The 26319-nt window shown below is 46.7% G+C and overlaps 1 protein-coding gene across 1 annotated transcript in view; it reads left to right on the top strand.

Moving 5' to 3' along the window:
* The first annotated feature begins 10714 nt into the window (after positions 1-10714).
* The window catches only part of EXOSC3 (exosome component 3), a 64946-nt gene continuing 49341 nt past the window's right edge, over positions 10715-26319 (top strand). The window contains exon 1 of the mRNA XM_086961861.1: positions 10715-13162. Within this exon, the coding sequence (XP_086817987.1) occupies positions 12914-13162 (249 nt within the window). The 5' untranslated portion in view covers positions 10715-12913. The remainder of the gene's footprint in view (positions 13163-26319) is intronic.

A 26319-nucleotide genomic window follows, 5' to 3' on the forward strand; every position in this document is an offset into this window, starting at 1 on the left:
GTTCTATCTGGGCCCATTTTAATGAATATCCATTTAATCTGTTTATTGCTAAACCTTGTAATTTATTAAACCTTTTGGAATGCACTGTCCGTATTTTCGACACAACCGTAATCTCCAAACTTTGTGGGAAGTGATCACTTGAAGCATTTTTATGGGGTTTAAAGCTCTGAACCTTAAAGGCAGACCTGTTTGGGATTATTATAAAGTCTATAGTTGTATTTGACCCTCTTCCATGGAACGTCTGCATAAATGGGATAGACGGTGAGGTCAGTACATTTGCAAAACCCATATCTAAAAAGAAAAGAATCTCGTTTAAAGCGTCACCCTGCAAATTATGAGTAAAATGGGGAAAGCCACATTCTCTTTCGTCTACTAGTCCACACAAAGCTTCATCACTATGTGGGCACAAAGCAGTATTAAAATCACCCCCGACCAATAACGCATTTTCCCTGTTATCATTCTCAATGTTCACCATTACATTTCTAAGCGGGTTTAACATATCAACTACACAATCCATTTCTGCGTTATTATAAAACTTTACCAATATGACTGTTTCACAATTATCCAGTTTCATAACCAGTACTTGGTAATTGGGTTCTGAAAAGGCCAGCCCTACTTTGGTTACCCGTAGTAAATTTGATACATATATACGCAGACCGCCCTTTGGTCTCCCGCATGCCAATGGTACTGCTGGAGTATTAAAAGTCTTGTACCCTACGATATGATTCTCCTCCAAGGCCCATGTTTCCTGCAAGCAGAATATATCAAATTTACTCACAAAGTTTAGCCATAGCTGATTGTGTAATTTAGAATGAAGTCCTGTAATATTCAAAAAAAAGTACTGTGATACTAATTGTGACAACTGCTCCCTGATTTTGAGTTTGACTGTCAGTATGTAAGGGTCTATAAATTACACAATTGGATCCTGGTCTGGTCAACAGTTTGTGAATACAATAGATCATCTAGACTATTAGTGTTATTTAGTCTCTGTGGCTCTATCGGATACTGGCCATTTACGCCTCCTTGGAGAAGTGTGGCTCACTGGTTAGAAGCGGCAGACCCTGAAGCAGAGGTCAGGCCCGGGACCAGGGTTCAATTCCCGACGCGGCAGGGTCTTAGGCTCAATGTCCGCGGACTCGATAATTCTCGCCTCGGTGCCTACTCTAATCATGGATCCCACGCTGCAACTCTGGGCAATAGCTTGCTTAATCTCCACAACGGCCCCAACAGCGCTGGGATGCCTGGCTTCACCTTGGTGGTGCCCAGGAGGGGGCATCTCACAGGGAAAGCCAGGAAGGGTTCCACAGCGGTATACAGCGCCAGGATGCCGCGAGATGGGGCGACAGTCCGCTTTACAAGTATACACACATTTACATTTACATGCAAGTTAAACATGTTCCCGGGGATAGATTCAATTACTTGGATGGTCTTAGGATGGGGATTGTCAGTAGTGAATCCCTCTGCTAAGGAAAGAAAACTTTCTGATTCATTAGACTTCCCATCTGGCTTATCCTGCACACATGGGGTGGGGGGGCAACTTCTGGATAGGCATCCTTAGGGTCGTTTAGATAATCCTCCAGTCAGTCTATCTCCTTTAGGGAAGTCAGTGGTGCGTAACGGTTCTCTAGCGTGATACTTGGGAGATAGCCAATACCTTTTCCATGGTACCCGATCTATACTGTCCTTACCCTTTATATTTTCAGGTTTGTAAAAGTAGCCTAAGGGTAGAATGCTAATTTCAGTTTTGTTTAGGGACCCACTTCCCCCATTCCAGAGGATCTTTTCTACTAAATCTGGCTGTTTAAAAGTTAGTACTATGCAGTCCCAGGGGAGAGTCTTATATCCTTTCCCTACCCAGTTAATCCTCCTGGCCATTTTGAAACTCATGAAGAGTTGGTTAGTTAAACCCACTCTTCTACTTAGCCAGTGGAGCGATTTATTCCTTAGGTTTTCCCATGTTTCCTTCTCTTCTGGTCTCAACTTGGGCACATTGGCTAAAACTATGGTGTATGGAGTACACGCTGGTGGTAGGTCTAAATGTAGTGGTGGTTCTTTATGTGTTTCTTTTAATGATCTATCTTCTTTATTCTCGTACAGCGGGATCGATCTATACCTGCGACTTTCCATTTCTATATTCCTGCTGCCCTTTTTGTGGATAAAACTCCATTGTTGGTCATCAGGGTTTCCATTAGGCATGCTCAGATTTACCCGTACTTCACATTTTGCTGACTGGGGTTGAACACTGTGTGCGATGCTACTCCCCCCTGTACCCATCTCACTAACAGCCCTTTCATGATGATTACTTAGTAAGTCTTTATTGGCTACTCCATCAGAAAGTCCCACCAGAGTATGTTCTAATGTGTGTACTTTTTCCTCAATCTTCAAGATTGAATCCCTTATAAAAAGATCTAAATTAGTAACCAGTGTAACTAAGGTCCTAATATCCGTTTCCTTTTGTTTTGCATTAGTATTTTTTTAGGGCTGATGTTTTTTCCCTCTTAACACTTTTTAACTTTAATTGGTTTCTCTATCTTCAGAGTATTGATTCTGGTGGGGATTACATGATCTACTCAGGCTGTACCCTTTGTAGGAATCGGGGGTAACTTTATTCGCTTTTGTGGCGGTAGGCCAAAGGAGTTCCGGTCACTTATTTGGTCAACTGTATCTGTTGTGTGCTGTATGGAGCCATTTTTGTGACAATGGGAGGTAAGAACCCTTTTGGTTGTGCTCTCATTTCCCTCCTCTACTATGGTGTCATTATGTTCACTAACGCGTTGTGTGTTTAACTCTAATGTCTCCTCCACAGAAGATATCTGCCTTTCGATTGCTCCTATTGCCCCTGTTAGGTATGAAAGTAGTGTTTGTTGTGTGTCCCCGGGAGGCTTTCTAGTGGGTACGGCAGGGTTAGTTAATAATTTCCTTTTCCCCATTACAATGATAGTTCAGGTCGTTAGGCAAGTCCCTTTTGGTAGCCGTTAGAAATCTGATACAATAATAAAGTGTACCCAAAACAACAAAGGTTCTTACAACAGTCCAATAGAAGTCCTTTTGGGTTACGCTACCTCTAGTCCTCAGAGAAATGGCATACGCCCGAGTCGGAAATGTAGAGTACCTTTGAAGATCAAAGAGATGGGGCCCGGCCCGTCCTCAAACGGCCTCTGACGGGCTTAGATGGGTCTGTCTTGGCCCGGTCTTCGCCTGCTCGGCGCCCGCGTCCCTACACAGCGGGTTCTCCTGCATCTGATGTGGCGCTCCTGCGCTCGAGACTCCCCCCTCGGGGTGGCTGGCAGGGACCAGGTACAAAGTGTGAGGCAGTGTTCAGGCAAACAAGGGCTCCCACTCCGCCGGTTGTCCCGCGTCTGATGTTGCGCTCTTGCGCTCGTGACTCCTCCCGCGGGGCGGCTGGCAGGGAACAGGTACAAAGTGTGAGGCAGTGTTCAGGCAAACAAGGCCTCCAGTTTCATTCCGGCCACCAAGGGATCTGCTTTTGGACGCCGTTCAGGTGGCCTACTTCTCCTCTCTTCTATAACAAAAATTGAAGAAACGCTCATCATAAAAATGTACATTACCCCTCCAAGTTGTATTCAGGCTTCAATAGTTAAGTTGACTCTCAACCATACTGTTCAGAAAGAAATATTAATAAATATCTACCTGCATCCCAAACACAAACTAAAAGCATCCAAGGGACTGATTAAAGAAGTTACAAGAGTAATGGAAGAAGAGTACACAGATAACATTATCTTGGCTGGAGATTTTTAACATGCACCTTTTAGGGAACAATCAGGACGATGAATTCACGCAAGACCGAACTGGTGCATGGGGAATTCCGACTCGAGGTTCCTCAAAGGAAACCAGATCAGTAAAGAGCTCGAATTACCTCCTCTTGGAATTAGAGCACCTGAATTTGAGGGCAGTAAACGGTCGCTTAAAGGGGGCTAATCCTTCAGTACCTACATACTATTCAGCCCAAACATCCTCCTACCTAGATTTTACATTCACTACGTTACCCATGTTTAATAATATAGCCTCCTTCCAAATAGGCAACAACGAACTAAGTGACCATATGCCACAAGAAATGAAACTTCGAGCGGTTTCAACTTCATCTTTGGAGGCCGATAAATCCATCATTCCGGTAGGAACAACAAACCTCAAAAGCATAAGGTGTAATTCAACAAATACAGAAGCAGTATCAGTTACAGCTAAGAAGTCCTCAATCAAGTACAGGACAATACAACTCAACTGTTGGAAAGTTGGGAAAAATTTGTCTGGTCCCTTGGTGACAAATTTCCAACTAAAATGGGTCCAACACGAAAGAACAGAAAAGACCTGCCGATGGCGACTGTAAGGAGCCCAGTCTCTAAGAAACTGAAACAAACGATAAACCAATTATTACGGCAACTCCGGAAAACACTGGGAAATCAGAACCTGGAGCAGTTTCTTCGTGAGTCAAAGGCCCTTATTAAGCGAAGAAGATGTACCAGGAAAAGATCCATGAATAACAAATTTTGGGCTAAACTCCTTCATGATGCAAAACAGAAAAATATTGCCAAGTTTTGCCAATCTGTAAATAAATTACATTGGCCAAACCATCCCGGCATCAACTCTCACATTACCGAAGCGGCCTGGGTAGACTTTCTCTTTTAATCATTTCAATGAAACAGAGCAAATAGCTACCCTACCCATACATCTGGTATCTGAGAGTTCCAGCAGGACTGTAAAGGAGTTGGTACAACAAAGCCCACCTTCACCAGAGGATAGGGAAAGAACAGTGTCATTCAAACAATGGGTAACAACTTAAACTTCAACGTCTGCCTAAAATGATATACAGAGATTAGAGGAAGGGCACAGCAGCCAAGTAGCTCAACAGATAAAGAAACAAATAGCAAGAGGCAGACTGGTTGGAGCCCCTGGCCCTAATGGCTTCCCACCAATGCTGTTAAAAAATGACCTGGATTACTGGAGTAACGTACTTGACTTGTCTTTAAGTATGCAGTTAGAAACTTTACAATTCCTGAGTCATGGAGAGGCTCAAATATAAGCCCAATTTAAAAACAAGGTGCGAGGTCTGTGCCGAAAAACTACCGCCCGATAGCCCTGATTGACATTGAGGCAAAAGACTTCGTGGGGCTCATCTTAAACGACCTAGCCACTTGGACCAAAGAGAATCATATAATCCCGCCAACGCAAACAGGGTTTCAGAAAGGACAAGGTACAATAACCAATACAATGGCGCTGACCTTGCTCATGAACGCAGATAAACAGGGAAAATACCCCCTTTTCATTTGTTTCATAGACTTTGTAGCTGCGTTCGACGACGTTGACCGAACAAAACTTTGGCAAAAACTGGACGGCTGGTGGACACCTTCAACTCTCCTACACCTATTAATGGACCTGCAAACTAACACATGGGTTAGGATAAAGCTCGGCGAAGGTCTACATATATAAAAAAAATCTTACTACAAAAGGGCTAAAACAAGGGTGCATTGTAGCCCCCTTACTTTTCAATCTTTTCTTAGCAGACTTTCTGGAGGAGCTGAACAGTTGCGTAGCCCACACAGCAAAACTAGGGAACATGACTTTGTCAAACCAGTTATACACGGATGACCTAGTTTTGATAAGTCGGACCCCAATTGGACTTCAATACCTACTGAACGCATCTCATAGATTCTCTCAACAAAATGCGCTAAAAATAAACTTCAACAAAACCAAAATGATGGCAGTCAACTATCACAAGAAGAAACATCTTAATTGGTTTCTCGACGGCCATTGTTTGGATCAAGCAGCAAGTTACAAGTACCTAGGGGTAATACTGGATAAAAATAATTCATCGAAACAACGAATAGAATCCTTGCGAGAAAGGGGGTAATGACCTATCTAGCCATAAAGCCTCTAAAGAAGCTTTTACCGGATCTTTCGCTTGACCCCTTGCTAAGGGACCCGCAAGCTAAACTCCAGCTAACAATAACTTAAGGGGGCGAAACGATAAAGGGAAAAGATGCAACAATCTTTGACAACATAATATCCAACTCCTACCGAGCGATCTTTCAACTCCCCAGAAATGTCTCCCCAGCCAAAATACGGTTGGAATTTGGGCTTCAAAAACAGTCACTGAAACGAAGGGGAGCATATGTGAAATGTTGGCATAAGATCAAAGAAGACGAAGAAGGATCCCTGAATGACCAACTTTGGATGGAACTCTTTCACCCAGGAAAAGCTCCAGCAAGTGTTTACCTCCAGGAATCTATTACATTTTTTAGGTCTAACAGACCTGTGGAACACCTCGATGAAACATTTCACTTTTTAAAAAACTGTAACAGTTTCTTATACAAATCAGTAGAGGTCCTTTAATTACCCTATAAATTGCACATTTCCAGAATACTGTCAGTTCACCTTTGTACATTTATTAACAGAATCTGACAAAAACTTCAAGACTGAAAAAATGTTTGATTAAAAAATCAAATGAGAGTAATACATGTATGAAAATGAATGTAATAGGTAGGGAGCAGAGTCGCAATACGGGTTGTGGACCGCTCAAAGAAAAGCTTCTAGTGAGGGGCAAATGTTATGGTTAGATTAATGTTAGGGTAAAGGAAAACCCTGCATGTAGGGGTACGTTCTGGGCTAGATTAGGAGTCACAATCAGGATAGACTGAGAATGCAAAACAGCCCTAGAATGTTTGCGAGCACCACCGCATCACCTCAGCTACCCTGGCCGGACCTCTTGTGTTTTTTCCATATACAAAAAAATGTCATCATAGGAGTGTTACAACTTTCCGTTGTCTATGGCTCTGAAATAATACATTTCTCAAGCGTGATTTCAAAGCTGTAGCAGAGGCGCTCAGCTCAGTCTGGAAGGGGCGAGGATGTGGTTGGGAAAATAGTTTTGAGTCTTCTGACTCTGCCGTGACTGTGGAGCCCGCCTCAAAGTCCAGTGACCGCCGGATACAAGAGGCACCTGTAGTGAACATAATGACTGGGGCGTGAGGGGCCCAGCAAACTTTAACACCTACCTGCCGGTCCATGCGCTCAGCAAATTAGGGCTACAGCAGTTGAGCCGGCCCCAGCAGCTGTACTAATCATGAACACTCTTTGCTGCAGCTAGTGCAGTGGTCGGCGCCATGCTCCTGACCTGCCATTCCCAATAGACTTTGCACACTCGTCTTGACACTCCTGCAAGACACGCTCTGCTATAGCACCTTGCAGTCTGCGCTGCCTGCTCATCAGCAGTGTTTCTGCTCATTTCAGTCCTCCTTGTCTGTTCCACAGCACTGACGGTGGTGTCAAGGAGGCGCTACAAATGTGTGACCTTGCATTTTTGTGAGGTGATGCGGACCACTGCACAAAAATGCGTTAGTATCACGCCTGATGCGTGATACTTGCAGGGCTGGCAGCCGTGCACTATTAGGAAAAGGAATGCAGAAAGTCAACAAGCACGACTTGTGCTTTCAGGAATCTGAAAGCACACATCATGTTTGAGACTGCATTTCTTTTATTAGTGCGGGGCTGCGGCGCTGATTGTGGCCTTTGGCAGTTTTATATAGCTCTACCTCGATCCGAAGGTATCAGAGCGCTTTACATAAGCACCAGTTGCATTACAGACGGACACATTCATTTTTATGGTACCTATACTCTATTGCTTCTACACCATCTATTACTTTTCTTCATACTTGTTTTATTGTGCCGTCTCCTCTGTGTTTCCTTTTTATGGTGATTTATTTTTGTAATTCTTTAAATATTCTGTACTGCACCCTCTCCAATGATAGGCCGAAGCTCTCCTGCCCTGCATTGATTAATCATGGCACCAGCCATCACTGCGTCATTACCCTGCAGTGACCAGCTATCACCAATCGCAAGGACGTAACAAAAGAAGAGAGAGAGCCCATTATTGGTGCTAGGCTCTTGTCATATGTTTGAAATAGAGATACCTTGAGGCCTTCCATATGTGAGGACGCAAAGGCACGAGCCATTTGTACTATTTTATAAAAGGTAAAGGATATTTAAATCAGAACCTTTTGGTCTTCTACATTTCAATCCCAAAACAAAGAAAAAATGAAAACGGGGGACAGTTTTTATTTAAATGAAGTAGTTGTAAAGTGGATGCTGTCTTTATTAGCTTTGCAGGCAGAATCTAATTTTAAAAAGCATATATGTTAATTTTTTAAAGGACAAATAAAATGTGCCTTGGAAATACTATCACATATTTGTCCTGCATAATAAAACACGGGTAAATACAAACATTACTTGTAGTTTGGCTTGGAAGTTAAAAAAAGATCTTTGTGAACTGTTTTTCTGTTTTGCCCTAAATCCAGTGCAGCTGGTGGTTTGGATTGTGGCATGTGCCAACCGCGATACTTTCATAAAGGGGTTGAATGCTGAGGTCAGAACTCCTCCCTCAATTTTCTAACCTGAAACTTAATTAGAGCCCTAGCAGAAGGCAACATGCTGTGTTGCTTGTACTTAATTTAAGCCAGTGGTTGCAAGAGAAGTCTAGGGTTTAAAACATACTGGAGTGGTTAGGGTTGACTTTACTGATAAGAATGTATTTCTACCTAAACCAACCCTTTTTACCATCATTAGTATAGTGAAAGATAAGGAATAAAATATAACTCTTTAACCTATACCATGCAGTTTGCAAGCAGCTCTTTGACACTTCATAAGTTACTATTCTATATCACAATTGTAACTTATGAACTGCAAGTAACAAAAGGATCTCTACAACAAAAGCAGTAACCAACTGAGCTATCCACATAAAATACAGTTCTGTTATGTGTATGGTACACATTTTTGTAACAGACATATTAACCATCTGTACTACTTTATGATGAGTCAAAACTGCAACTAGACAAACCACTTTCTCCAGCAGAAGTATTAATCACAGGAAACCTCCTTTACCTCGCAGTCTCAACAACAACCAGCCTTTCCAAAGCATTTACTGCCCTGACTGTGACTTTACCACAAGTTACTTTAACCCAGAAGTTGTTACGACGACTTGCTGAAGGGGGCTAGTTTTTGGTCTGGTGACAAACTATCTCTGATGGGATAGCCAGACATTACTGTTTAGCTTGCACATCAAATTGCAAATATGTTATGTAATTGTGTATATATGTGATCTTGTATAGGCTCCCAACATTCCCCCCTATTAACAGTGCTCGAGTTGAGGATCTTTAGTAAAATCTTATTATGATACCACCATTGGAGTCCTATGCTTTTCTAAACCCAAAGTGTACTTTGCCTGTGTAACCAATTCATGTAATTGCGTGTATATCTAAATTGAAAACCTGCCTTAAGACACTTCATGTGGCGCTACATGTGTGGAAATGCACTCTCTTTTCATTTTTTAAGCAAAAGTTTGGAGTGATATTTGGCGCTGCATCCACACGAGCTTTCTGGTTCCTGGTGCACATAGCCTTAATTGCAGCGCCCAGAGACCTTATACTGCCGCACACAGATGAAAAAAATTAGAGGGAACATTACCAAGGACTAATTACTACAAGAACTGACATAATTACCACAAGAACAGACATAGTTGAAATAATACCTACAGTCAAACACGATCAACACACAGAATGTTTTAATAATTTGTGCACTTCCTCTAATGACCTGAATGATTTTATGTATCCTTATACTTAATGTTGATAAAAATTTGGGAATTTTTATGATGGTTTTATCAAAAAATTGTAAGATATTTTATTTTTAGTGTATACAATGGTTGTAATTAATCAAGCATAATAATTAAACTTCAAACCTTAGAGGTGATTTATGTGTAATAAAAGTGGAGTTTAAAACTTGGCAAGTAGTTTTAAATGTGAAGTCGTAGTGGCAGTAAACTGCACACACAGGTCCTGTCAGGCCCTGCAGTGGCACGCCTGAAACAGGTGTGAGAGGCCAGTTCTGTGGGTGGCACGTTCAGTGCTGCAGGCCCACTAGTGCAAAAAGAACAATTGATAGACAAAATGCTGAACAATGTGAAACATTCATCCCCAGTACAGAGATCTGGATCCAAATGTATCGTTTTTGCTCACCATGCCTTTCCAGTTTGGACCCAGTCATTTGCAAATCAGTCTTGATCCTGCTTCCCATGGGAGCAGTCGATTCTGAACTGCCACCCAGGTCCTCCTTGGACCACAAACAGGCCCCCTGGGATCAGTTTTGGTGTATCACCCCTAATCAGCCAGGCTAGCCTGAGTCCAGTGGCATGGTGAGCATGGCACCCACATCTGTGCATACCCATCCCACTTGGGAGATTATCTGTTCTTTTTGCTTGGCCATGGAGTCTGCAGAGGCTGAGCCGTTGACCTGCTGGGTACCAGTGGCACCGCATTAGGGTGCTGCGTGCGTATGTGTATGTAAGAACATGCCATACAGACTGGCTGATACCTGTCGCACCTCGTAGTGGCGCGGAGAGGGTGTGTAGGAGTGGGAGTGATCATGTGCCTGTCATTCACATCACTCACCAGCGAGCCTGCCTTATATGTTGATTGTTGCCAAAAGCACAATACCTTTTGATATTGGGTTTCCCCGCATGGCTCCGGCCAGCAGTGCTGCTAAAAAGTGTTCTGTTTTCTTGTATGTACATAATTTTTTTTTCATATAATGATTATGAACTTTATTTAGAGTTTGGTGGATGGGATACTGCATCACAAACATAGTGGATATCTGATCTGCAATACTACATGTGCATTATAGCCATTGGAACTTGTAATGTGAAGAATGGGATGTTCGCCACATTGTGTTGCTTTGATAATTTTATATTCTAAGGCATATTTTACTTCTGATATTTGAAACTGAACAGTTTATCAAAAGTGTGTCTCTATGACTAGTGTTTAAAGTGATATTAAAGTGACAAAAAAATCAATTCTTCTTGAGAAAAATCTAAATTCCACATGAGAAACTACCTCCTAAAAAAACACAAAAAGTGTAATAAGCCACATGAAAACAAGGAACATCACATGCAGAAGATGAAGGAGGCTTTATTGTTTGTACATAATTTTGATATTGTGCACCGCATAAGGGTGCTCTCTCTCCATTTGGGGTAGGTCAGACTAGGAATTGTTCACAGTGTGCATACTAGTGATATCATAACAATTCAAGTGGGCCTAGTACTGCTGGTAATATTTCCGAATGTGTTTTATGACAAAAGTATATGATATTTATGTTATAATGATTAAATATGTGTGTTGAATATACACATTTTACATACATCCTGTGTGAAGTCTCTTGTGACGCTCCATGTATTTATCGTGAGTGGCTGCTGTGCCTTTGCTTTACACTTTGCCTCTGTAGTGAGCCTGACTGCTCATTGCCAAGCTACCCAAGGGTGAGCACGGGTTATACATCAAGTATAATGATCTGCCCTTAATGGGAGCTGCAGTTCTGCCTGGTTGGGAGTAACCCCTTAGCCAACCAGACCTTGCAGGTTCCAACAAGGGATGTTACCCAAAAATGGTCCCAGGATGCCTGTTTCTGGTCCAGGGAGGACCTGGCCTGGCATTTCGGGCTGGACTGTTCCCTTGAGGAGCAGGGTCAAGAATGATTCGCATATGGCTAGGTCCAAACTGGGGTGGCATGGTGAACAAAAAAAAACAATGGATTAAACCCAGATCCATGATTGGGGGTGAATATTCGCATATTTCAGCATTCCGTCCATCATCTATCTGTTCTCTTTGCTTTTTTCGGCCTAAGTGGGAAGGGTATGCATTTAATTTACAGGCCCGAGTCTATGGTATACCACTTTCCAAGGAACTTACAAGTAAATCAAATATGCCAAACAAGTGTAAACCAATTATACCATGTTTAGAGAAGGAAGCACATGCACCTTAGCACAGCAGTGGGAAACTGCCCAGAGTCTTAAAGCCAACAGAAAGGTCAGAAAAAAAGGGGAAAAGGAAAGCAAAAAGTTTGGAGTGACCTTTCAGAGAAGACCATTTTCCAACCGGAGGGGTCCCTACTCTGCGGATTTATGGGACAGTTATGGTTAAAAATGGAAAAAACTTCAAGGGCAGCAAATATACCCATTCGCTTTTTATTTATTATAAAGCCACATACACTCCAGCTCATATTAACACATTTGATTCCTTTTCTCTTTTTGTTGATCTTGTACCACTGAGCATGGCTCTATTGTGCATATGTTACTTAATTATCAGTTCTCACCTGGTGGAACTTTTTTTGTGACAATTAGATAATTGATGCTGATTACACTTTAAGTCTTCAACAAAAGATCAAAGTTGACCTTTTTTTGGATTCCACTCTTTCTCTCTTTACATTCGGCCCCGAATATTTTCAAATCTTCTTCCTCATTTTGTTTCGTTTCTTCTCTGTGCTTTCTGTTCTGTCTTCTTTGTTCTTTTCTCTATTTTGTTCTTTCTCTTCACTTTCATTCTCTACTTTTTTGTTTTCTATCATAAGATGTACCCTTATTTTGTTAGAATTATTTTTTTACTTACCATCACGTTATTATACTTTTATAATGGTTACTGCCACATTACATTACAGTTCTTTTTACTTCATTAAAAATTGATTGAACTAAAAAAAAATATGTGTGCCTAAAATGAATACTTGGCTACATTTGCATTTAATGAAATATTTAACAAGATGCCAATGCAAACGGCCTTGTAAAAACATGCAGGCGATCAGTAGCTCAGACACGAAGCTTTTCACCTACAGATTTAGCATGCTGCACGTTTGTAACGCTGGTTCCTGTAGTAGCATGGCGAGGAGTGCTGGCACATTCACTCTAGACGTGTGCGCTCTAGTTCTTTAGTATAGCGATGTACGTACCTTATCGGTGTCTATAACCAAGGTCTTCACTTTTCAGTTGAAACCGAGGTCCTTCTTCAGTGTTTACACTATCTGTTCGTTCACTGTGGGCAAAAGTCCTTTCTCTTTGTCTATTTCTGACCTCTCTAGCACAGGCATGGCGGCACCGGTGAAGGAGATGGTGGGACAGGTGGTGCTGCCCGGGGATGTATTGGTGCTTCCCTCGTCCGGCCGGGAGCCGGACGTTGCGCTTGGGCTGCAGCTGAATTCTGCGGCGGCGAGTGCAAGGGTGATCTGCGGGCCTGGACTGAGACGCCATGGAGAAACTGCTTTGCTTGTCAGCAAGTGCGGACTTCTGCAACACAAGGAGCCCTCTGTGTACTGGGTGCAGTCCCAGCAGAAACGGGTAAGTGAGCCAGGAGCTCGAGGGAGGGGAGTGGGTGTGTGGCAATTAGTGCACAGGGGCAGATTCACGAGTCCTGCATTTTTAACTCGTCTGAATTTGTCATTGGGTTTTCTCTGAGGCTAGGCTTAGTTGTTGCATAAAAGTTCCATGAAGAGTTTCTTACCTAAAATATACTGACAGTACTTAACGTTACAATATACTACACGGCATAATCGAGGCTTTCAGTTTTCAAATGCCTTAACAGATTACAACTTCTAAATGCTTCCTGAAAAAATCGTTTCCCTGACAGATGTTTTTCAAATGAAGAATAACGGATTGTGGGTAGTGTTTTGACTGACTTTCGCGTCTTTCGATAATTCTTATCAGGGCCAAAGCGGTAAAATACAGTTTGTAGAGTTGTCAATAATTGTTTAGTGTATATAATTAATGAAAAAGCTTCACAGTGCGGATTCTCTTAACAAAAGCAATACATGAGGCATTGATAAGAAAGTGATATCTGCGTAAAACAGCGCATAGAATACGTTAAAATGCCTTAAGAAAAACTTTTACAACAGTTCTATCATATTACATTTAATACACTAAGAAGGACTTGAGATTAGCTGCAGACACTACAGGTGCTGATTACTAAAAATAGCTATGAATACCAAGGTTAATAAAAGTGAGGTAATAAGACCTGAACAGCAAAACTCACCACAGTACAGATAGCACCATATTTAAAAATATCTGAGAAAATGGAAAAATAATGATATCAGCAGTATTGAGGTAAAGTAAAAAAAACTTTGAGGTAGCAACCAATTGGTGTTTTATCAAAGGAAATAACGATAATGTGCAAACATTCTAAAAAAACAAAATTCTATAATAAAAATAAAAAAAGGTCCATAGCAGCGACATTGGGCATAGCCCCAATAAAAGCATACATTTATTTGTTTTTAATAGTTTTATAAAGTGCGAACAAGACCCATAGGGGTATCAGAGCGCTGTACAGAGTTGGCGCAAACAAGGGTACAAATTACAAATACAATGTGAAAGTAGGTGAAGTTACAACATAATGGAAAACATTCTGGTTAAGAGTTGGGGTTGTATAAACGGTGCCCTAGCACACGAAGAGCAAAACATCATACAATAACACGAACCAGAGAAGTGCGATACGAATCAAGGACATTTTATCAAGAGCGAGATCACCATTTAATGCAGTTGAGCCATAGATGACTAGATTTAAATAACGCATCAGTGTAATGCAAACAAGAATTGGGTATTAATATAAACAAGAGCATGATCCCAGGATGATGGTGTCCATGTTCTTTCAGGAGTAGTCTTTTGACAAGTTTTTTAAAGGTTGTAGTAGAAGGATTTGATCTGATCTCGGATGGCAGTGAGTTCCAAATTCTCGGAGCAAGACCAGTGAAAGCACGGTTGTAAGATCTTTTCTTTTTGAATCTTGGAGGTTTCACGAGAAGGGTGGATGTACTTCTAAGGTTCCGGCTGGAGTCCGATAGTTCAAGCTTATTTGCCAGGTAGTATGGGGTGGTGTAGTGTTTGGCTTTATGAGTCAGGCAAGCTATCTTGAGTCTGATTCTGGCTTCAATAAATAGCCAATTTAGTTGCAGAAGGTCTGTGGGAATTTGACCATACTTTCTCGAGTCCGTTATGAGTCCAGCTGATGCGTGCAGGGTAGTTCTGAGTGGGGCCAGGCTAGCTTTGTGAAGTCCAGCAAGGGTCACTAGCCCATATTCAAACCTAGAGATAATCGGGGATTGAACCGCCATCCTGAGGTCTTCGGGGGGGAGAAAAGGTTTGATCTTAAGTGTGTTATGTTGGAAATTGGCTCCCCTAGTAATAATAATAATAATAATCTTTATTGCTTGATTAATTAAAATCTTTGCAATTAGTCAATAAAAACAGGAAAGCGGAAAGTACATGAAAAAAGCATTTTGGAAAGCAATTAAAAAAAAAACATTTAAAAAAGTTAGAAGGAGCAAAAAGAAGCCATGCGGCTAGTAGAGTACTATGCATTAGGGAAAAGGGACTTTCACGATCAGTTGTGTCTTTGATTATCAAAGAAAAATAGTCATGAAGAGCGGAAGCAAATCACGCTAAGTCAAATTCAGTTGCTAACCGCTGGGTTTCGGGCCGTGTTAGCTAATTTCATAAAACGCACTAGCCTGCTTGCTAGTTGGATGTCTTCTCCCTTAAAGCTCATCAGCAGAGCTTGTCTGCGAGTTCGCACGCGTCTTTAGTTCCAGAGCTGTGTTAGTAAGCTCTTTCAGGTACTATCTAGAGCTTTGCAGCTACACAGCAGGTGCAGAACGTCGTCCTTGGCATTTTTGCAGAGCCTACACTTAGGATTGCAATCCAAGCGCATCCGGGGGGGGGGGGGGGGGGAGATGTGCTTTAGATAGTATTACCCCCACCCACAACCGCAAAAAGTCTTCCTTCGCCTTTCTTGAAAAGACGGTGCTGAGGTATGGCTGTGGTGTGGCGCTGATGTAGCCTTGAATCACAAACCACCCATGGGACCTCTTGGTTAATGCTGTTTTGTCCTCTTCCAAGGAAATTGTTTTCACAGATTTATTGACAAGACGCTTGAAGCAATTGTGTGTACAACTCGAGTCCCAAAGATCTCTTAGCACAAGGGAATTTATGGCTGCTTGGAGGTAGAGCATTGCAGGGGAGTCCTTGTATTTCCAATTCTTTCCAAAGATGGGCATTCAGAGAGTCTGTTTCCGCGTTCTTTACTTTGTGCCAGCATTTTACGTATGCACCCTTGCGTGCGATTTGCTGTTTCTGTAGGCCAAACTCGAGCCTTAGCTGTGCTGGAGAGGTGTATGGAGGAAGTGCGAATAGCATTCGCAATGTTTTGCTGACCCCTTTGTCTAAGATGGTCTCATCCTTCCCTCTCGTGCATTCACTACCATATGTAATTGACGGCAGCAATTTCGCACAAAATATGTCTAGCAAGGGGATTAAATATGGCCCCGCTATTTTATTTTTGATGTTTTTTAATGCAATGGCCAGTGAGATCCCACTGTTCCTTATTGATGTTTCTTGTTGCTTAAAGGAACCATTTGAGTCAAAGATAATGCCAAGATACTTGTATTCTTGGACTATTTCCATTTTTTTGTCTTGGAGAGACCATTGGAAGGCATGCTTTTTTGATTTATGATTTAGTACCATCACCTTTGATTTTTCTGTGTTTACGCTTAGCCCATTCTTTTCGGCAAATTTGCTTGTGGTGTTGATGAGGTGTTGCAGGCCTACTGGTGTTTGACTGATTAGTATCAGGTCATCCGCGTATAGTAGGTTGGACAGCGTAAAACCCCCTAGCTTTGGGGCATGGTGGTTACAGTTGTCCAGATCTTTGAAGAGGTCGGACATAAAAAGGTTGAACAGAGTCGGTGCGAGGACGCACCCCTGTTTCAACCCTTTTGTGGTTGGTATTTCTTTTGACAGACAGTTGCCGCCCCCCAGTTTTACTTGGATCCAGGTATCTGTATGTAGTAACATCAGAAGTTTCAGCAATTTTGGGTCCACTCCCCACCTTGATAGTTTTGCCCACAGTTTTCCTCTGTCAACGCTGTCAAATGCAGCGGAAAAATCGATGTAACACACATATAGTGTTTTTTTGTGTTTGATTGTAGCATCTGTCATCAGGGAAAGGGTTAAGATATTTGTCGTGGTCCCCAGATTTTTTTTAAATCCGGTTTGATTAATGGGGATTAGTTTTTTGCGAGACGCCCATGCTGTTAATTCTTCCAAAAGAAGTATTTGGCGTCTATATCTATAAGGGCTATGAGCCTATAGTTCTTTGCCTCGTTCTTATTGCCCTTTTTAGGGCTCGCCTGCTGTGCGCATGCGCATAGCTGGCGAAGCTCTATAGGGGCTTAAATAAGCTTTACCTAGACTGGCGATTGACTGGCGATTTGATGCTGTGCCTGTGCGCTTTTAGGTCAATGCGCAAGCGCATTGACCTAAAATGCGCGTGCACATCATCAAATCGCCAGTCAATCGCCAGCAGCACTCCTCCCCTGCTGCTTCACACCCTCATGCCGCTCTCCCCGCTCCGCCCCCTCCCCTGCCCGCCGTGTCGCATTTCTCATCCCCCCTCCCCACAGCAATGCCCTCAGCCGGCCGTACTTTCACTTTGACGGCCGTGTTTCTCCTTGTCTCTCGTGTCACCAGGCTGTGTGTGCTGCCTCCAGGCTGATTACAATTGTTTTCGAGATTGTTTGCCTGCTGTGTTTGCATGCCTTTGTAGCTGCTCGTTTGTGTCTGGACTGTAGTGAGGTGTTTTTTTTCAATTAAACATGTTGCTCTTCTTCGAACCTGAAATAAAGATTGTTTATAAAAATAGATCTGCCATGGTTTTTGATTTGGGTTACATTTTGTGGGTCAAACGTCAGGCGGGATAATTTCCTGTGAGGTCATCTGCCCCGAAGAGCATTGGAGCTCCCTTGAGCTGCCTGTCTGATCTTGGTCCAGTGACGTCAGTGGGGACTCTTCCATGTATTTCCTGGTGTGTTTATGAAGCTTGCTTGTTTCTATACTGGTTGCCAGAAAGAGTTCCGCTTTCGGCTACAATGTTTGTTGTTAACATAGCGGTTGCTGTCCGGTCTATCGGCTTTTAGCCGCTGTCAATAATAGGTGTTTCTGTTATTCGAGCCCTGGCTTCTCATTTTATTCACCTGGGACGGATGAAAGGTATTCTGAACGTGTAAATCTTCTGGGAGACGTGCATAATGCATGCATGAACAAACCAGGACACCTGCGCCTCTAGGCGCTTTCTTACTGAAGAAAGAGCAGGCAGGCTTGTTGAAGGAATTGTGTTTTCATTCGTGAAATCGTATTCTAAATATGAAAAAAAAATATTTTTTAATTTCGGTTTATTTTTTCGGGTATACAAACTCAACATCAGCATTATTGCAATCAGTTCAAAACACAGTTTGGGTCCATTTACAACATAAAATATGCATTGCTAACTCCGAAGCAAGTCTCGGTAAAGGAACAACATGGTAATGGTTAAAATAAATATGAAACTTGCTGGTTGCATACGACAACTGCGGTGACATAAAAACCACCAGAACCGTGACCTTTTTATGTGCGCCTTCATTTCTGTATCCGGTGCATTAACGCACTCCGCTGCCTCGTTGGCTTCTCGAGATATACACACAGTTTCGTCCACGGCGCTTTTTGCCGGGACTCAGCCAGTAGTCCATGTCCTCAGGAGCCTGTGTCATTGGCCTGCCTTTTTAGGGCTCGCCTGCTGTGCGCATCAAATCGCCAGTCAATCGCCAGCAGCACTCCTCCCCTGCTGCTTCTCATCCACCACCACCGCATCCACCACCACCACCGCATCCACCACCACCACCACATCCACCACCACCACTACATCCACCACCACATCCACTACAACCACCACCACATCCACCACCACCGCATCCACCACCACATCCACCATCAACACCACATCCACCATCACATCCACCACCACCACATCCACCAACACATCCACCATCACCTCCACATCCACCATGACATCCACCGCCACAGCCACCACCACCGCATCCACCACCACCACCACCACACCCACCACCACCACACCCACCACCACATCCACTCCAACCACCACCCCATCCACCACCCCATCCACCGCCACATCCACCACATCCACCATCACATCCACCACCACCACCACATCCACCGCCACATCCACCACCACATGCACCACCACCGCATCCACCACCGCATCCACCACCACATCCACCACCACATCCACCACCACATCCACCGCATCCACCGCATCCACCACCACATCCACCGCATCCACCACCACATCCACCGCATCCACCACCACATCCACCACATCCACCACTGCATCCACCACCACCGCATCCACCACCACCGCATCCACCACCACCACACCCACCACCACTACATCCACCACCCCATCCACTACAACCACCACCCCATCCACCACTACCACCACCACCGCATCCACCACCACATCCACCATCAACACCACAGCCACCATCACATCCACCACCACCACCACATCCACCACCACCACATCCACCAAAACATCCACCATCACCTCCACATCCACCATGACATCCACCACCACCGCATCCACCACCACCGCACCCACCACCACCACATCCACCACCACCACTACATCCACCACCACATCCACTACAACCACCACCCCATCCACTACAACCACCACCACATCCACCACCACCGCATCCACCACCACATCCACATCCACCATCACATCCACCACCACCACATCCACCAACACATCCACCATCACCTCCACATCCACCATGACATCCACCGCCACAGCCACCACCACATCCACCACCAACACATCCACCACCACCGCATCCACCACCACCACACCCACCACCACGACACCCACACCACATCCACCACCACATCCACCACCACATCCACCACCGCATCCACCACCACCGCATCCACCACCACCGCATCCACCACCACCGCATCCACCACCACCGCATCCACCACCACCACACCCACCACCACCACACCCACCACCCCCACTACATCCACCACCACATCCACTACAACCACCACCCCATCCACCACTACCACCACCACCCCATCCACCACTACCACCACCACCGCATCCACCACCACCGCATCCACCACCACCGCATCCACCACCACCACACCCCCACTACATCCACCACCACATCCACTACAACCACCACCCCATCCACCACTACCACCACCACCACATCCACCACCACCATCACATCCACCAACACATCCACCACCACCACCACATCCACCATGACATCCACCGCCACCGCATCCACCGCATCCACCACCACCGCATCCACCACCACCGCATCCACCACCACCGCATCCACCACCACCGCATCCACCACCACCGCTACATCCACCACCACATCCACTACAACCACCACCCCATCCACCACATCCACCACCACATCCGCCATCAACACCACATCCACCATCACATCCACCGCCACAGCCACCACCACACCCACCACCACCACATCCACCACCACCACATCCACCACCACCACATCCACCACCACCGCATCCACCACCACATCCACATCCACCATCACATCCACCACCACCACCACATCCACCGCCACATCCACCGCCACATCCACCGCCACATCCACCGCCACATCCACCGCCACATCCACCGCCACATGCACCACCACCGCATCCACCACCGCATCCACCACCGCATCCACCACCACATCCACCACATCCACCACTGCATCCACCACCACCGCATCCACCACCACCGCATCCACCACCACCACACCCACCACCACTACATCCACCACCCCATCCACTACAACCACCACCCCATCCACCACTACCACCACCACCGCATCCACCACCACATCCACCATCAACACCACAGCCACCATCACATCCACCACCACCACCACATCCACCACCACCACCACCACATCCACCAAAACATCCACCACCGCATCCACCACCACCGCATCCACCACCACCACATCCACCACTACATCCACCACCACATCCACTACAACCACCACCCCATCCACCACTACCACCACCACCACATCCACCACCACCATCACATCCACCAACACATCCACCACCACCACCACCACCACATCCACCATGACATCCACCGCCACCGCATCCACCACCACCACATCCACCACCACCGCATCCACCACCACCGCATCCACCACCACCGCATCCACCACCACCGCTACATCCACCACCACATCCACTACAACCACCACCCCATCCACCACATCCACCACCACATCCGCCATCAACACCACATCCACCATGACATCCACCGCCACCGCATCCACCACCACCACATCCACCACCACCGCATCCACCACCACCGCATCCACCACCACCGCATCCACCACCACCGCTACATCCACCACCACATCCACTACAACCACCACCCCATCCACCACATCCACCACCACATCCGCCATCAACACCACATCCACCATCACATCCACCGCCACAGCCACCACCACACCCACCACCACCGCATCCACCACCACCACATCCACCACCACCGCATCCACCACCACATCCACATCCACCATCACATCCACCACCACCACCACATCCACCGCCACATCCACCGCCACATCCACCGCCACATCCACCGCCACATCCACCACCACCGCATCCACCACCGCATCCACCACCGCATCCACCACCGCATCCACCACCGCATCCACCACCGCATCCACCACATCCACCACTGCATCCACCACCACCGCATCCACCACCACCGCATCCACCACCACCACACCCACCACCACTACATCCACCACCCCATCCACTACAACCACCACCCCATCCACCACTACCACCACCACCGCATCCACCACCACATCCACCATCAACACCACAGCCACCATCACATCCACCACCACCACCACATCCACCACCACCACCACCACATCCACCAAAACATCCACCACCGCATCCACCACCACCGCATCCACCACCACCACATCCACCACCACCACTACATCCACCACCACATCCACTACAACCACCACCCCATCCACTACAACCACCACCACATCCACCACCACCGCATCCACCACCACATCCACATCCACCATCACATCCACCACCACCACATCCACCAACACATCCACCATCACCTCCACATCCACCATGACATCCACCGCCACAGCCACCACCACATCCACCACCAACACATCCACCACCACCGCATCCACCACCACCACACCCACCACCACGACACCCACCACCACATCCACCACCGCATCCACCACCACCGCATCCACCACCACCGCATCCACCACCACCGCATCCACCACCACCACACCCACCACCCCCACTACATCCACCACCACATCCACTACAACCACCACCCCATCCACCACTACCACCACCACCCCATCCACCACTACCACCGCATCCACCACCACATCCACCACCACTGCATCCACCACCACATCCACCACCACTGCATCCACCACCACCGCATCCACCACCACCGCATCCACCACCACCGCATCCACCACCACCACACCCCCACTACATCCACCACCACATCCACTACAACCACCACCACATCCACCACCACCACCACATCCACCAACACATCCACCACCACCACCACCACCACATCCACCATGACATCCACCGCCACCGCATCCACCACCACCACATCCACCACCACCGCATCCACCACCACCGCATCCACCACCACCGCTACATCCACCACCACATCCACTACAACCACCACCCCATCCACCACATCCACCACCACATCCGCCATCAACACCACATCCACCATCACATCCACCATGACATCCACCGCCACAGCCACCACCGCATCCACCACCACCGCATCCACCACCACCACACCCACCACCACGACACCCACCACCACATCCACTACAACCACCACCCCATCCACCACTACCACCACCACCGCATCCACCACCACCGCCGCATCCACCACCACATCCACCATTACATCCACCATCAAATCCACCACCACCACCACATCCACCGCCACACCCACCACCGCATCCACCACCACCGCATCCACCACCACCGCATCCACCACCACCACACCCACCACCACCACACCCACCACCACATCCACTACAACCACCACCCCATCCACCACTACCACCACCACCGCATCCACCACCACCGCCGCATCCACCACGTCCACCACCACCACCACATCCACCGCCACATCCACCACCACCACATCCACCACCACTTCACCACCGCATCCACCACCACCACATCCACCACCACATCCACCACTTCCACTGCATCCACCACCACTGCATCCACCACCACTGCATCCACCACCACTGCATCCACCACCACCCCATCCACCACCACATCCACTACAACCACCACCCCATCCACCGCATCCACCATCACATCCACCACCAACACATCCACCAACACATCCACCAACACATCCACCAACACATCCACCAACACATCCACCAACACATCCACCAACACATCCACCAACACATCCACCAACACATCCACCATGACATCCACCGCCACCACCGCATCCACCACCACCGCATCCACCACCACCACATCCACCATGACATCCACCACCACAGCCACCACCGCATCCACCACCACCACACCACCACCACACCCACCACCACATCCACTACAACCACCACCCCATCCACCACTACCACCACCACCGCATCCACCACATCCACATCCACCACCACATCCACCACCACATCCACCACCACATCCACCACCACATCCACCACCACATCCACCACCACATCCACCACCACATCCACCACCTCATCCACCACCTCATCCACCACCTCATCCACCACCTCATCCACCACCTCATCCACCACCTCATCCACCACCTCATCCACCACCTCATCCACCACCTCATCCACCACCTCATCCACCACCTCATCCACCACCTCATCCACCACCTCATCCACCACCTCATCCACCACATCCACCACCACATCCACCACCACATCCACCATCACATCCACCACTTCCACCGCATCCACCGCATCCACCATCACATCCACCACTTCCACCGCATCCACCACTTCCACCGCATCCACCACTTCCACCGCATCCACCATCACATCCACCACTTCCACCGCATCCACCACTTCCACCGCATCCACCATCACATCCACCACTTCCACCGCATCCACCATCACATCCACCACTTCCACCGCATCCACCACCACCACCGCATCCACCACTTCCACCGCATCCACCACCACCACCGCATCCACCACTTCCACCGCATCCACCACCACCACCGCATCCACCACTTCCACCGCATCCACCACTTCCACCGCATCCACCACTTCCACCGCATCCACCACTACCACCGCATCCACCACTACCACCGCATCCACCACTACCACCGCATCCACCACTTCCACCGCATCCACCACTTCCACCGCATCCACCACCACCACCGCATCCACCACCACCACCGCATCCACCACCACCACCACCGCAACCACTACCACCACCACATCCGCCATCAACACCACATCCACCATGACATCCACCGCCACAGCCACCACCACCACCACCACATCCACTACCACCACCACATCCACTACCACCACCACATCCACTACCACCACCACATCCACCACCACCACCACATCCACCACCACCACCACATCCACCACCACCACCACATCCACCACCACCACCACCACCACATCCACCACCACATCCACCACCACCACCACATCCACCACCACCACCACATTCACCACCACCACCACATTCACCACCACCACCACATTCACCACCACCACCACATTCACCACCACCACCACATCCATCACCGCATCCACCACCACCACATCCACCACCGCATCCACCACACCCACCACCACATCCACCACCACTTTCACCACATCCACCACCACCACATCCACCACCACCACATCCACCACCATCACCACCACATCCACCACCACCACCACATCCACCACCACCATATCCCCCAGATCCACCACCACCACATCTACATGTGTGTGGCTCTGTGTGTGTAGGTGCAAATGCAATGTTCTTGGATTGTCGTCACAATAAAATACACTGAACATAATCTTCACAAAAGTTATTTACAAACGTTTAAGCTATTGCCATTATAAATTTCAATAACGTTTATTTAAGTATTAATTATTTACAAAATTAAAAGCCATTGTTATTTGTAATATCAATACATCTAAGTCACGTAAATACAACACACATTGCATTACAAATGCTATAGGTGTCACATTTGCAAAAGTTAAAACTATTGACATTGTAACTGACAAAGCTATTAATTTTGCTACTTTCAAAACCAACACATAAATAAAAAAAGTGTCATTTACAATACCAATAGCTCAAACTTTCCTAATGCGAGACCTATTGCATTTCCAATGCTTGTTGTAAATTGGGGCAATTATTGAACCCCTCCAGGAGGATGGGAGTTGTTCGGCCCTCCCAGATTTCTACAAAATGAGGGAGCAATTGATCGGCCCAGTAAGTTGGATCTTGCTTATAGAGGATGGGTGGAATTCCATTTGGGCCAGGAGCTCCCTCCTTCCGGCCTTTCGCGATTCGACCCTTCAACTGGACGGTTGAACCTGGGAAGTTGGACTCCTCGACTAAAGGTTTTAAGACCGTCTGGATCGCTTGGCAAAATTTAGGGCTTTGTAGGTTTTTGCATGGGCCTTCTTCATTAAAGTGTGTAAACAGAAAATTTGCCCAGGTGTCCTCAGTGATGTGAGAGTTCACACCATGGGCGTTCGGATTCTCTATTTTGTTGATGGTATTCCAGAATCTTGCGCTGTTGTTGTTTTTTGAATCATAGAGGAGTTTCGCCCAGGTTTGTTCAGTGGACTCTTGCTTGATTAGCCACATGATTTTGTTCTTTTGACACTTTAATGCTCTCAGTTTGGTAATTAGGTCGTTATCACTCCCGGCTTTCTGCAGTTCGCGGAGTGTTCTATTTATGGCCGTTTTTATTGCCCTTAAATTGGGAGATAGAGGAGTCTGCGGATGTTTTTTTGAGTCGTTAATGGGCCGGACGGATGTTTTTTGGCCTGCCTGTACATCGATTTCTTGAGACAATTTAAACTTGGAATTCGAGAGGGCAAATGATTTCAAGAAGGACTCCCAGGCAGTAATGTTACCAGCATTCAGTTCTGCAGCGCTTTCCCAGCACTGCTTCGCATCATTCGCTAGTCGCTCTGGATCACTGATGTTACACTTGATTCTTTTGCATTTTGTAGTAGTCAGTAGCTTTGGGCCGTTGGTAGGAAATGTCAAAGCTGTTCCTTGAGCCATCAGTGTCAGTTCTTGCGGGAGGTGGTCACTGCAGTCGAATGTGCCAATTCTAAAGGCTTGTACTAATGTGAACATTGAAAAAGACAGGAAGGTGTAGTCGATCGCCGAGCAGGCTGTAGTGTTGTGAAAAGTTGCCGCTTGGGGTCTGTCCCCCGGGGATCGGCCATTTATTGAAATCAGACCCAGGTTTGATAAATCTTCCATTAACCTTTTTGATAGGTTTGTCAAATTGCCCCATGGACAAACTTCCAGTGGGGGAATCCCCCTGATAG

The sequence above is a fragment of the Lissotriton vulgaris genome, chromosome 3_1 (assembly GCF_964263255.1).
Source record: "Lissotriton vulgaris chromosome 3_1, aLisVul1.2, whole genome shotgun sequence".
NCBI lineage: Eukaryota > Metazoa > Chordata > Amphibia > Caudata > Salamandridae > Lissotriton > Lissotriton vulgaris.